At 39.9% G+C, this 13,490-nt stretch overlaps 1 protein-coding gene across 1 annotated transcript in view; it reads left to right on the forward strand.

The window, feature by feature from the left end:
* Positions 1-13,490, forward strand: part of MICU2 (mitochondrial calcium uptake 2) — an 811,360-nt gene that overhangs the window by 491,226 nt on the left and 306,644 nt on the right. Inside the window, exon 4 of the mRNA XM_053708516.1 lies at positions 12,420-12,495. Within this exon, the coding sequence (XP_053564491.1) occupies positions 12,420-12,495 (76 nt within the window). The remainder of the gene's footprint in view (positions 1-12,419; positions 12,496-13,490) is intronic.

Below are 13,490 nucleotides of genomic sequence, written 5' to 3' on the forward strand. Positions count from 1 at the left end.
ATGCATACCTTCATATTCCGATTCATCCAGAACACTTTCAGTTTCTGAGATTCTCTTTTCTTTCATGTAATTAGCAAGAGTCCATGAGCTAGTGACGTATGGGATATACATTCCAACCAGGAGGGGCAAAGTTTCCCAAACCTTAAAATGCCTATAAATACACCCCTCACCACACCCACAATTCAGTTTTACAAACTTTGCCTCCTATGGAGGTGGTAAAGTAAGTTTGTGCTAGATTCTACGTTGATATGCGCTCCGCAGCAAGTTGGGGCCCGGTTTTCCTCTCAGCGTGCAGTGAATGTCAGAGGGATGTGAGGAGAGTATTGCCTATTTGAATTCAATGATCTCCTTCTACGGGGTCTATTTCATAGGTTCTCTGTTATCGGTCGTGGAGATTCATCTCTTACCTCCCTTTTCAGATCGACGATATACTCTTATATATATACCATTACCTCTGCTGATTTTCGTTTCAGTACTGGTTTGGCTTTCTACAAACATGTAGATGAGTGTCCTGGGGTAAGTAAGTCTTATTTTCTGTGACACTCTAAAGCTATGGTTGGGCACTTTTTTATAAAGTTCTAAATATATGTATTCAAACATTTATTTGCCTTGACTCAGGATGTTCAACATTCCTTTTTTTCAGACAGTCAGTTTCATATTTGGGATAATGCATTTGAATCAATCTTTTTTTCTTACCTTAAAAAAATTTGACTTTTTCCCTGTGGGCTGTTAGGCTCGCGGGGGCTGAAAATGCTTCATTTTATTGCGTCATTCTTGGCGCTGACTTTTTTGGCGCAAAAAATCTTTCTGTTTCCGGCGTCATACGTGTCGCCGGAAGTTGCGTCATTTTTTTGACGTTCTTTTGCGCCAAAAATGTCGGCGTTCCGGATGTGGCGTCATTTTTGGCGCCAAAAGCATTTAGGCGCCAAATAATGTGGGCGTCTTATTTGGCGCTAAAAAAATATGGGCGTCGCTTTTGTCTCCACATTATTTAAGTCTCATTATTTATTGCTTCTGGTTGCTAGAAGCTTGTTCACTGGCATTTTTTTCCCATTCCTGAAACTGTCATTTAAGGAATTTGATCAATTTTGCTTTATATGTTGTTTTTTCTATTACATATTGCAAGATGTTCCACGTTGCAACTGAGTCAGAAGATACTTCAGGAAAATCACTGCCCGGTGCTGGAGCTACCAAGCTAAGTGTATCTGCTATAATTTTTGGTATCTGTTTCTCCAGCTGTTGTTTGTATTGCATGTCATGACAAACTTATTAATGCAGATAAAATTTCCTTTAGTACTGTTACATTACCTGTTGCTGTTCCGTCAACATCTAATTTTCAGAGTGTTCCTGATAAACATAAGAGATTTTATTTTTTAAATCCATTAAGAAGGCTATGTCTGTTATTTCTCCTTCTAGTTTACATAAAAGTCTTTTAAAACTTCTCTTTTTTCAGATGAATTTTTAAATGAACATCATCATTCTGATACTGATAATGGTTCTTCTGGTTCAGAGGTTTCTGTCTCAGAGGTTGATGCTGATAAATCTTTGTATTTGTTCAAGATGGAATTTATTCGTTCTTTATTTAAAGAAGTATTAATTGCATTAGAAATAGAGGATTCTGGTCCTCTTGATACTAAATCTAAACGTTTAAATAAGGTTTTTAAATCTCCTGTAGTTATTCCAGAAGTGTTTAATCTCCCTGATGCTATTTCTGAAGTAATTTCCAGGGAATGGAATAATTTGGGTAATTCTTTTACTCCTTCTAAACGTTTAAGCAATTATATCCTGTGCCATCTGACAGATTAGAGTTTTTTTGGGACAAAATCCCTAAGGTTATGGGGCTGTCTGTACTCCTGCTAAATGTACTACTATTCCTACGGCAGATAGTACTTCATTTAAGGATCCTTTAGATAGGAAAATTGAATCCTTTCTAAGAAAAGCTTACTTATGTTCAGGTAATCTTCTTAGACCTGCTATATTTTTAGCGGATGTTGCTGCAGCTTCAACTTTTTGGTTAGAAGCTTTAGCGCAACAAATAACAGATAATTATTAGCATGTTATTCTATAACATGCTAATAATTTTATTGGTGATACCATCTTTTGATATCATTAGAGTTGATGTCAGGTATATGTCTCTAGCTATTTTAGCTAGAAAAGCTTTATGGATTAAACTTGGAATGCTGATATGTCTTCTAAGTCAACTTTGCTTTCCCTTTCTTTCCAGGGTAATAAATTATTATCTCAACTGTTTCTGGAAGGAAGGGAACTTTTTTACCAAAGGATAAAAAATCTAAGGTAAATTTAGGTCTAATAATCATTTTCGTTCCTTTCCTCACAACAAGGAACAAAAGCCTGATCCTTCATCCTCAGGAGCGGTATCAGTTTGGAAACTATTTCCGGTTTGGAATATATCCAAGCCTTATAGAAACCTATAGCCAGCTCCTAAGTTCCCATGAAGGTGCGGCCCTTATTCCAGCTCAGCTGGTATGGGGCAGATTACGTTTTCTTCAAAGAAATTTGGATCAATTCCGTTCTCAATCTCTGGTTTCAGAACATTGTTTCAGAAAGGTACAGAATTGGCTTCAAGTTAAGGCCTCCTGCTAAGAGATTTTATTCTTTCCCGTGTCCCAGTTAACACAGCAAAGGCTCAGCATTTCTGAAATGTGTTTCAGATCTAGAGTTGGCTGGAGTAATTATGCCAGTTCCAGTTCTGGAACAGGGGTTGGGGTTTTATTTTATCTCTTCATTGTACCAAAGAAGGTCAATTCCTTTAGACCAGTTCCGGATCTATCAATATTGAATCGTTATGTAAGGATACCAACATTCAAGATGGTTACTGTAGGACTATCCTGCCTTTTGTTTAGCAAGGGCATTATATGTCTACAATAGATTTACAGGATGTGTATCTGCATATTCCGATTCATCCAGATCACTTTTAGTGTCTGAGATTCTCTTTTTAGACAAGCATTACCAGTTTTGTGGCTCTACCGTTTGGCCTAGCCTCAGTTCCAAGAATTTTTTTCAAAGGTTCTCGGTGCCCTTCTTTCTGTAATCAGAGAACAGGGTTTTGGTATTTCCTTATTTGGACGATATCTTGGTACTTGCTCAGTCTTCTCATTTTCGAAGAATCTCATACGAATCGACTTGTGTTGTTTCTTCAAGTTCATGGTTGGAGGATCAATTTACCAATCAGTTCATTGATTCCTCAGACAAGGGTAACCTTTTTAGGTTTCTAGATAGATTCAGTGTCTATGACTCTGTCCTTGTCAGGCAAGAGAAGTTTAACATTGATATCAGCTTGTCAAAACCTTCAGTCACAATCATTCCCTTTGGTAGCCTTATGCATGGAAATTTTAGGTCTTAGGACTGCCGCATCAGATGCGATCTCCTTTGCTCGTTTTCACATGCGACCTCTTCAGCTCTGTATGCTGAACCAATGGTGCAGGGATTACTCAAAGATATCTCAATTAATATCTTTAAACCGATTATACGACACTCTCTGACATGGTGGACAGATCACCATCGTTTAGTTCAGGGGGCTTCTTTGTTCTTCCGACCTGGACTATAATCTCAACAGATGCAAGTCTTACAGGTTGGGGAGCTGTGTGGGGGTATCTGACGGCACAAGGGGTTTGGGAATCTCAGGAGGTGAGATTTCCGATCAATATTTTGGAACTCCGTGCAATTTTCATTACTCTTCAGTCTTGGCCTCTTCTGAAGAGAGAGTTGTTCATTTGTTTTCAGATAGACAATGTCACAACTGTGGCATACATCAATCATCAAGGAGGGACTCACAGTCCTCTGGCTATGAAAGAAGTATCTCGAATTTTGGTTTGGGCGGAATCCAGCTCCTGTCTAATCTCTGCGGTTCATATCCCAGGTATGGACAATTGGAAAGCGGATTATCTCAGTCGCCAAACGTTGCACCTGGGCGAATGGTCTTCACCCAGAGGTATTTCCTCAGATTGTTCAAATGTGGGAACTCCCAGAAATAGATCTGATGGCTTCTCATCTAAACAAGAAACTTCCCTGGTATCTGTCCGGATCCCGGGATCCTCGGGTGGAGGCAGTGGATGCATTATCTCTTCCTTACAAGTGTCATCCTGCCTATATCTTTCCGCCTCTAGTTCTTCTTCCAAGGGTATTCTCCAATATTCTAAAGGAATGCTCGTTTGTCCTGCTGGTAGCTCCAGCATGGTCTCACAGGTTTTGGTATGCGGATCTTGTCCGGATGGCCTCTTGCCAGCTGTGGACTCTTCCGTTAAGACCAGTCTTTCTGTCTCAAGGTTCTTTTTTCCAGCAGGATCTCAAAACCTTAATTTTAAGGTATGGAGTTTGAACGCTTGATTATTGGTCATAGAGGTTTTCTCTGACTCTGTGATTGATACTATGTGACAGGCTCGTAAATCTGTATCTAGAGAGATATATTATAGAGTCTGGAAGACTTATATTTCTTGGATGGTTTAGATAAAGGTTTGTCTGCAAGTTCCTTGAAAGACAAATCTCTGCTCTTTCTGTTCTTTTTCACAGAAGGATTGCTAATCTTCCTGATATTCATTGTTTTGTACAACCTTTGGTTCGTATAAAACCTGTCATTAAGTCAATTTCTCCTCCTTGGAGTTTGAATTTGGTTCTGGGGGCTCTTCAAGCTCCTCCTTTTGAACCCATGCATTCTTTGGTCGTTATATTACTTTCTTGGAAAGTTTTGTTTCTTTTGGCCATCTCTTCTGCCAGAAGAGTCTCTGAATTATCTACTCTTTTTTGTGAGTCTCCTTTTCTGATTTTGCATCAGGATAAGGCGGTGCTGCGAACTTCTTTTGAATTTTTTACCTAAGGTTGTGAATTCTAACAACATTAGTAGAGAAATTGTGGTTCCTTCATTATGTCCTAATCCTATGAATTCTAAGGAGAAATCATTGCATTCTTTGGATGCTGTTAGAGCTTTGTAATATTATGTTGAAGCTACTAAGTCTTTCCGAAAGACTTCTAGTTTGTCATCTTTTCCGGTTCTAGAAAAGACCAGAAAGCTTCTGCCATTTCTTTGGCATCTTGGTTGAAATCTTTATTTCATCATGCCTATGTTGAGTCGGGTAACACTCCGCCTCAAAGGATTACAGCTCATTCTACTAGGTCAGTTTCTACTTCCTGGGCGTTTAGGAATGAAGCTTCGGTTGATCAGATTTGCAAAGCAGCAACTTGGTCCTCTTTGCATATTTTTACTAAATTCTACCATTTTGATGTGTTTTCTTCTTCTGAAGCAGTTTTTGGTAGAAACGTACTTCAGGCAGTGTTTTCAGTTTGAATCTTCTGCTTACGTTTTTTTCATTAAAATTTTATTCTGGGTGTGGATTATTTTCAGCAGGAATTGGCTGTCTTTATTTTATCCCTCCCTCTCTAGTGACTCTTGCGTGGAAAGATCCACATCTTGGGTAATCATTATCCCATACGTCACTAGCTCATGGACTCTTGCTAATTACATGAAAGAAAACATAATTTATGTAAGAACTTACCTGATAAATTCATTTCTTTCATATTAGCAAGAGTCCATGAGGCCCGCCCTTTTTTGTGGTGGTTTTGATTTTTTTTGTATAAAGCACAATTATTCCAATTCCTTATTTTATATGCTTTCGCACTTTTTTCTTATCACCCCACTTCTTGGCTATTCGTTAAACTGAATTGTGGGTGTGGTGAGGCGTGTATTTATAGGCATTTTAAGGTTTGGGAAACTTTGCCCCTCCTGGTAGGAATGTATATCCCATACGTCACTAGCTCATGGACTCTTGCTAATATGAAAGAAATGAATTTATCAGGTAAGTTCTTACATAAATTATGTTTTCTAGACAAGCACTACCAATTTGTTGCTCTTCCATTTGGCCTAGCAACAGCTCGAAGAATCTTTTCAAAGGTTCTGGGTGCCCTACTCTCTGTAATCAGAGAACAGGGTATTGCGGTGTTTCTTTATTTGGACAATATCTTGGTACTAGCTCAGTCTTTACATACTGCAGAATCTCACACAAATCAACTAGTGTTGTTTCTTCGGAAACATGGTTGGAGGATCAATTTACCAAAAAGTTTCTTGATTCCTCAGACAAGGGTCACCTTTTTAGGCTTCCAGATAGATTCAGTGTCCATGACTCTGTCTCTAACAGACAAGAGACGTTTAAAATTGGTTGCAGCCTGCCGGCACCTTTCAGTCTCAGTCATTCCTTCAGTGGCTATGTGCATGGAAGTTTTAGGTCTCATGACTGCAGCATCGGACGCAATCCCCTTTGCTCATTTTCACATGAGACCTCTACAGCTTTGTATGCTGAATCAATGGTGCAGGGATTATACAAAGATATCACAATTAATATCCTTGAATCCCAATGTACGACACTCTCTGACATGGTGGATAGATCACCATCGTTTGGTTCAAGGGGCTTCTTTTGTTCGCCCAACCTGGACTGTGATCACAACAGATGCGAGTCTTTCAGGTTGGGGAGCTGTTTGGGGATCTCTGACAGCACAAGGGGTTTGGAAATCTCAAGAGGCGAGATTACCAATAAATATTTTAGAACTCCGTGCAATTCTCAGGGCTCTTCAGTTCTGGCCTCTACTAAAGAGAGAACCGTTCATTTGTTTTCAGACAGACAATATCACAACTGTGGCTTATATCAATCATCAGGGTGGGACTCACAGTCCCCAAGCTATGAAAGAAGTATCTCGGATACTTGCCTGGGCGGAATCCAGCTCCTGTTTAATCTCTGCGGTGCATATCCCAGGTGTAGACAATTGGGAGGCGGATTATCTCAGCCGCCAGACTTTACATCCAGGGGAGTGGTCTCTCCATCCAGATGTGTTTTCTCAGATTATTCAGATGTGGGGGCTTCCAGAGATAGATCTCATGGCCTCTCATCTAAACAAGAAACTTCCCATATACCTGTCCAGGTCCAGGGATGTTCAGGCGGAAGCAGTGGATGCGCTGACACTTCCTTGGTGTTATCAACCTGCTTACATCTTTCCGCCTCTAGTTCTCCTTCCAAGACTGATCTCCAAAATCATCATGGAACAGTCTTTTGTGTTGCTGGTGGCTCCAGCATGGCCACACAGGTTTTGGTATGCGGATCTGGTTCGGATGTCCAGTTGCCCGCCTTGGCCACTTCCGTTACGGCCGGATCTACTATCTCAAGGTCCGTTTTTCCATCAGGATCTCAAATCATTAAATTTGAAGGTATGGAAATTGAACGCTTAGTTCTAAGTCATAGAGGTTTCTCTGACTCAGTGATTAATACTATGTTACAAGCTCGTAAATCTGTTTCTAGAAAGATTTATTCTAGAGTTTGGAAGACTTACATTTCATGGTGTTCTTCTCATAAATTCTCCTGGCATTCTTTTAGAATTCCTAGAATTTTACAGTTTCTTCAGGATGGTTTGGATAAGGGTTTGTCTGCAAGTTCCTTGAAAGGACAAATCTCCGCTCTTTCTGTTTTATTTCACAGAAAGATTGCTGTTCTTCTGATATTCACTGTTTTGTACAGGCTTTAGTTCGTATTAAGCCTGTCATTAAATCAATTTCTCCTCGTTGGAGTCTTAATTTGGTTCTGAAGGCTTTACAGGCTCCTCCATTTGAGCCTATGCATTCTTTGGACATTAAACTACTTTCCTGGAAAGTGTTGTTCCTTTTGGCTATTTCTTCTGCTAGAAGAGATTCTGAGCTATCTGCTCTTTCTTGCGAGTCTCCTTTCTGATTTTTCATCAGGATAAGGCAGTTTTGCGGACTTCTTTTCAATTTTTACCTAAGGTTGTGAATTCTAACAACATTAATAGAGAAATTGTTGTTCCTTCCTAGGAAAGGTCAGAAAGCTTCTGCTATTTCCTTGGCTTCTTGGTTGAAACTTTTGATTCATCAAGCTTATTTGGAGTCGGGTCAAACCCCGCCTCAGAGAATTACAGCTCATTCTACTAGATCAGTCTCCACTTTGTGGGCTTTTAAGAATGAAGCTTTAGTTGATCAGATTTGCAAAGCAGCAACTTGGTCCTCTTTGCATACATTTACTAAATTCTACCATTTTGATGTATTTGCTTCTTCTGAAGCAGTTTTTGGTAGAAAAGTTCTTCAGGCAGCTGTTTCAGTTTGATTCTTCTGCTTTTTGATTTAAGTTTTTTTCTTTCAAAAGTGAAAATAACTTATTTTTTGGGTTGTGGATTATTTTTTCAGCGGAATATGACTGTTTTTATTTTATTCCCTCCCTCTCTAGTGACTCTTGAGTGGAAGACTCCACATCTTGGGTATTGATATCCCATATGTCACTAGCTCATGGACTCTTGCCAATTACATGAAAGAAAACATAATTTATGTAAGAACTTACCTGATAAATTCATTTCTTTCATATTGGCAAGAGTCCATGAGGCCCACCCTTTTTATGGTGGTTATGATTTTTTGTATAAAGCACAATTATTTCCAAATTTCCTTTGTTGATGCTTTCTACTCCTTTCTTTATCACCCCACTGCTTGGCTATTCGTTAAACTGAATTGTGGGTGTGGTGAGGGGTGTATTTATAGGCATTTTGAGGTTTGGGAAACTTTGCCCCTCCTGGTAGGATTGTATATCCCATATGTCACTAGCTCATGGACTCTTGCCAATATGAAAGAAATTAATTTATCAGGTAAGTTCTTACATAAATTATGTTTTTGCATTCTGAAACTATGGAAAGGACTTAATACTCAAGAAAAAAATGCACAGAGATATTAATACTTTAAATATATTTTTGTATGCTGCTATTCGTGTACTTTAGTATTGTTTAAGGGTTAATAATCAATCTGTTAGCCTGAGAGAAAGCTTTATGAAAAAATAACCCCAAATGGTCATGGGCCAGGCTAGTGCCCATGGCCTACCTTTATCCTCTCAGTCGGCAGCAGGCCTTCAAGCAGGGGTGGACTGAGACCAATCAGGACCCCGGGCAAAAATTAGGGAAGGGCCCCCACTGTCTCACACTGACCAAAAGGGCCCACAATTTCCAGCACCCCCCCCCCCCTACACACACACACTCTAGGGCCCCCAAGCAAAAAAACATACATCCAGGCACAAGACCCCCACTCTGCCCCCCCAAGCAACAAACCCCACATCCAGGCCAGGGCCCTCAATAAACCCATACTTAACTGTTTAGTTACTGAAAGGGCAGCTGTCAACCCCAGGTTAAGCAGCACACCAGACACATGGAGATGCCATTTGTGGGCCCCCCTACATAATGGGCCCTCGGCCCAGGTCCTATTTGCCCGGCTGATCAGTCCGCCCCTGCCTTCAAGCATCCCTCCCTCTTCCAGTTTGATGTACAGTTGAGCCATTGACTTCCTGCATGTCCACAGTTAGGCCAGTCACTTTCATCCTGCATACTCAATTTGTCCCGCCTCTTCTTCCCACCCCCTCGCTAATCAAAGTACCTGCTTGCCTCCTGTTAAACTGCATGGAACAGTCCTGGGGCAGTCTCAGCCTGGAAGATCACTTTGAGTCTGCTCCAGTAGAGGTTCATTGGGCAGGGACCAGACAGGTGGGCTTGATGTCATCGACAGCTGAGACCATGTCTGAACCCCTCCTCCATTTCTTGCAAAAGTTTAAAAAAAGGCAAAGAGGGCATCAGTCAGTTGTGCCAGGCCAGGTATAAGTATTAGTCACCTCTGCGCTGCTAGTAACTGTGCTCTGTCAGTCAGGGCCTGGCCCAACCCACCGGACCCTGTAGTCACCCCTGCCACCTCCTGATAGCGGCCCTGGACTTCTGCAAGGGGTGTCTGTTTTTCAATTGTCATCCACAAGTACTTCAAGTGTTGAAGGAATGGATTTAATGGTAATTATAAATCTATTTCTCTTGTAAGGTGTATCCAGTCCACGGATCATCCATTACTTGTGGGATATTCTCCTTCCCAACAGGAAGTTTCAAGAGGATCACCCACAGCAGAGCTGCTATATAGCTCCTCCCCTAACTGCCATATCCAGTCATTCTGTTGCAACTCTCAACAAGCATGGAGGTAGTAAGAGGAAAGTGGTGACATTTAGCTGTTATCTTGCTTCAATCAAAAGTTTATTTTTAAATGGTACCGGAGTTGTACTATTTTTTCCCAGGCAGAAAAATAGAAGAATTTGCCTGTGATTTCTATGATCTTAGCAGGTTGTAACTAAGATCCATTGCTGTTCTCACACATGACTGAAGAGAGAGGTAACTTCAGCGGGGGAATGGCGTGCAGGTTATCCTGCTATGAGGAATGTGCAGTTAAAATTATTTTCTAGAAGATGTGAATGCTAGAAAAATGCTGCTGATACCAAATTTATGTAAGGTAAGCCTGAATACAGTGATTAATAGCGACTGGTATCATGCTTACTTTCTGAGGTAATACTCTTTTATATTTACAATATAAAATGTTTGCTGGCATGTTTAACATTTTTATATATACTTTGGTGATAAAACTTTATTGGGGCCCTAGTTTTTTTCCACATGGCTGGCTTAAATTTGCCTAGAAACAGTTTCCTGAGGCTTTCCACTGTGTTACTTTGAGTGGGAGGGGCCTAATTTAGCGCTTTTTTGCGCAGTAAAAATTACAGACTGAGACATCCAGCTTCCTCCAGGAGTCCCATGAATGCTATAGGACATCTCTAAAGGGCTCAGAGGCTTTCCAAAATCGTTTGTTGGGGAAGGTAGGCCCACAGCAAGGCTGTGGCAGTTTGGTGTGACTGTTAAAAAACGTCTATATCGTTTTTTTTATCTGTTTTTTGAACTAAGGGGTTAATCATCCATTTGCAAGTGGGTGCAATGCTCTGTTAGCTTATTATACACACTGTAAAAATTTCGTTTGATTTACTGCCTTTTTTTCACTGTTTTTCAAATTCTGACACAATTTGTTTCTCTTAAAGGCACAGTACCGTTTTTATTTTCTGCGCTGTCTATTCTTTTTGCACAAGCATCTGGCGGATGTTCCAGACGTTCAGGCATTTTGTCAGGCTTTAGTTAGAATCAAGCCTGTGTTTAAACCTGTTGCTCCACCTTGGAGCTTAAATTTGGTTCTTAAAGTTCTTCAGGGGGTTCCGTTTGAACCTCTTCATTCCATAGATATCAAACTTTTATCTTGGAAACTTCTTTTTTTGGTAGCTATTTCCTCGGCTCGTAGAGTTTCCGAGTTATCTGCCTTACAATGTGATTCTCCTTATCTGATCTTCCATGCAGATAAGGTAGTTCTGCGTACCAAACCTGGGTTTTTACCTAAGGTGGTATCTAATAAGAATATCAATCAAGAGATTGTTGTTCCGTCTTTGTGTCCTAATCCTTCTTCAAAGAAGGAACGTCTATTACACATCTGGACGTGGTTCGTGCTTTAAAGTTTTACTTACAAGCTACTAAAGATTTTCGTCAAACATCTGCTTTGTTTGTTGTCTACTCTGGACAGAGGAGAGGTCAAAAGGCTTCGGCAACCTCTATTTCTTTTTGGCTAAGAAGCATAATCCGCTTAGCCTATGAGACTGCTGGCTAGCAGCCTCCTGAAAAGATTATAGCTCATTCTACTAGAGCTGTGGCTTCCATATGGGCCTTTAAAAATGAGGCTTCTGTTGAACAGATTTGCAAGGCGGCGACTTGGTCTTTGCTTCATACTTTTTCAAAATTCTACAAATTTGATACTTTTGCTTCTTCTGAGGCTATTTTTGGGAGAAAGGTTTTACAGGCAGTGGTACCTTCTGTTTAAGTACCTGCCTTGTCCCTCCCTTCATCCGTGTACTTTAGCTTTGGTATTGGTATCCCACAAGTAATGGATGATCCGTGGACTGGATACACCTTACAAGAGAAAACATAATTTATGCTTACCTGATAAATTTATTTCTCTTGTGGTGTATCCAGCCCACGGCCCGCTCTGTCATTTTAAGGCAGGTATTTTTTAATTTTTAACTACAGTCACCACTGCACCCTATGGTTTCTCCTTTCTCTGCTTGTTTTCGGTCGAATGACTGGATATGGCAGTTAGGGGAGGAGCTATATAGCAGCTCTGCTGTGGGTGATCCTCTTGCAACTTCCTGTTGTGAAGGAGAATATCCCACAAGTAATGGATGATCGGATACACCACAAGAGAAATAAATTTATCAGGTAAGCATAAATTATGTTTTTTCCTTGTCCATATACCATAACAGCATTAACAAAGCCATCTATATTTAATAACTGTATTCTTTTTTTTATATGTCTGTAGAATTAAACATAGGCTGAAGATAAAATGATTTTTACCATATGTAGATGTGGCAGGAATGATCTTATGTGATGAATACTGTATTGCAGTATAGTTCAGAATAAGAACAAAATCCTCAAGTAAAACTAATGTATCTTTTCAATACTATGTTTAGCATGAATGGATTTTTTTTTTTTACTTCTAATTAAATAAATAATTTTATTCATGTGTCCCTTATAAGGAGCTGGATGCTATGCTGACACAGGCTTCCAAGGTTAAACCAGGAGAAACACTTTTCAGAGATCTAGGAGACAAAGGTAACATTACATTTTGACATTTTCTCTGATCAGTAAAACAGTTTGAGTCTTACATTATCCTTATATTATCACATAATATAATTCTGAAAATTGTGGGCTTTCCATTTCCTGTTAGAAGTGGAAATGCAGACTTCAGATAGTCCATACAGCCATTGGTTGCACATTCAAGTTATGTATTTATAAATGTTCCTAATGTTCCTCAGCAGAGGAGGAGACCTAAGTTTTATAACGTGGCAAAGTCCATTGCTTTATGGAAACTAAACAGTTATTTCTTCATACAGATGATGAGAGTCCACAATCCATTACTCCTGGGAATTTCTCTTCACTACCACTAGGAGGAGATAAAGATCTTCCAAACTCCGAGAACTCTATAAAACCCACTCCCACCTCACTCATACCTCAGTTTAGTCTTTATCTTTGCTGAAGGTGGTGAAGAATAGAGATGTGCATTAGATTCTTCAATGAGAGGGGTTCTCAGATCGAGTTAAGGCCCATTTACTCATCAGAGTACAGTTGCTTGTTGGAGGGATGTATTTGGTAGTGGCATATATTTCACCTGTTGGGATTTAGTCACAAGCCTTGCCACGGGGGTTAAATGGACTTGTCTTTTGCCTCTGCCTATATATATATATATATAATATATATTTATATATATATATATATTATATATTTTTATATATATATATAATTTCATGTAATTGGCAAGAGTCCATGAGCTAGTGACGTATAGGATATACAATCCTACCAGGAGGGGCAAAGTTTCCCAAACCTCAAAATGCCTATAAATACACCCCTCACCACACCCACAATTCAGTTTTTACAAACTTTGCCTCCTATGGAGGTGGTGAAGTAAGTTTGTGCTTGATTTTCTTCTGTGATATCTCTTCTCAGCATTTTGAAGCCCGATTCCTCTCAGAGTACAGTGTTTGTCAGAGGGATGTGAAGGGAGTATCACCTATTTATTCTATGGTTTTCCCTCACGGGAAATCTTTTCA

The sequence above is a fragment of the Bombina bombina genome, chromosome 3 (assembly GCF_027579735.1).
Source record: "Bombina bombina isolate aBomBom1 chromosome 3, aBomBom1.pri, whole genome shotgun sequence".
NCBI lineage: Eukaryota > Metazoa > Chordata > Amphibia > Anura > Bombinatoridae > Bombina > Bombina bombina.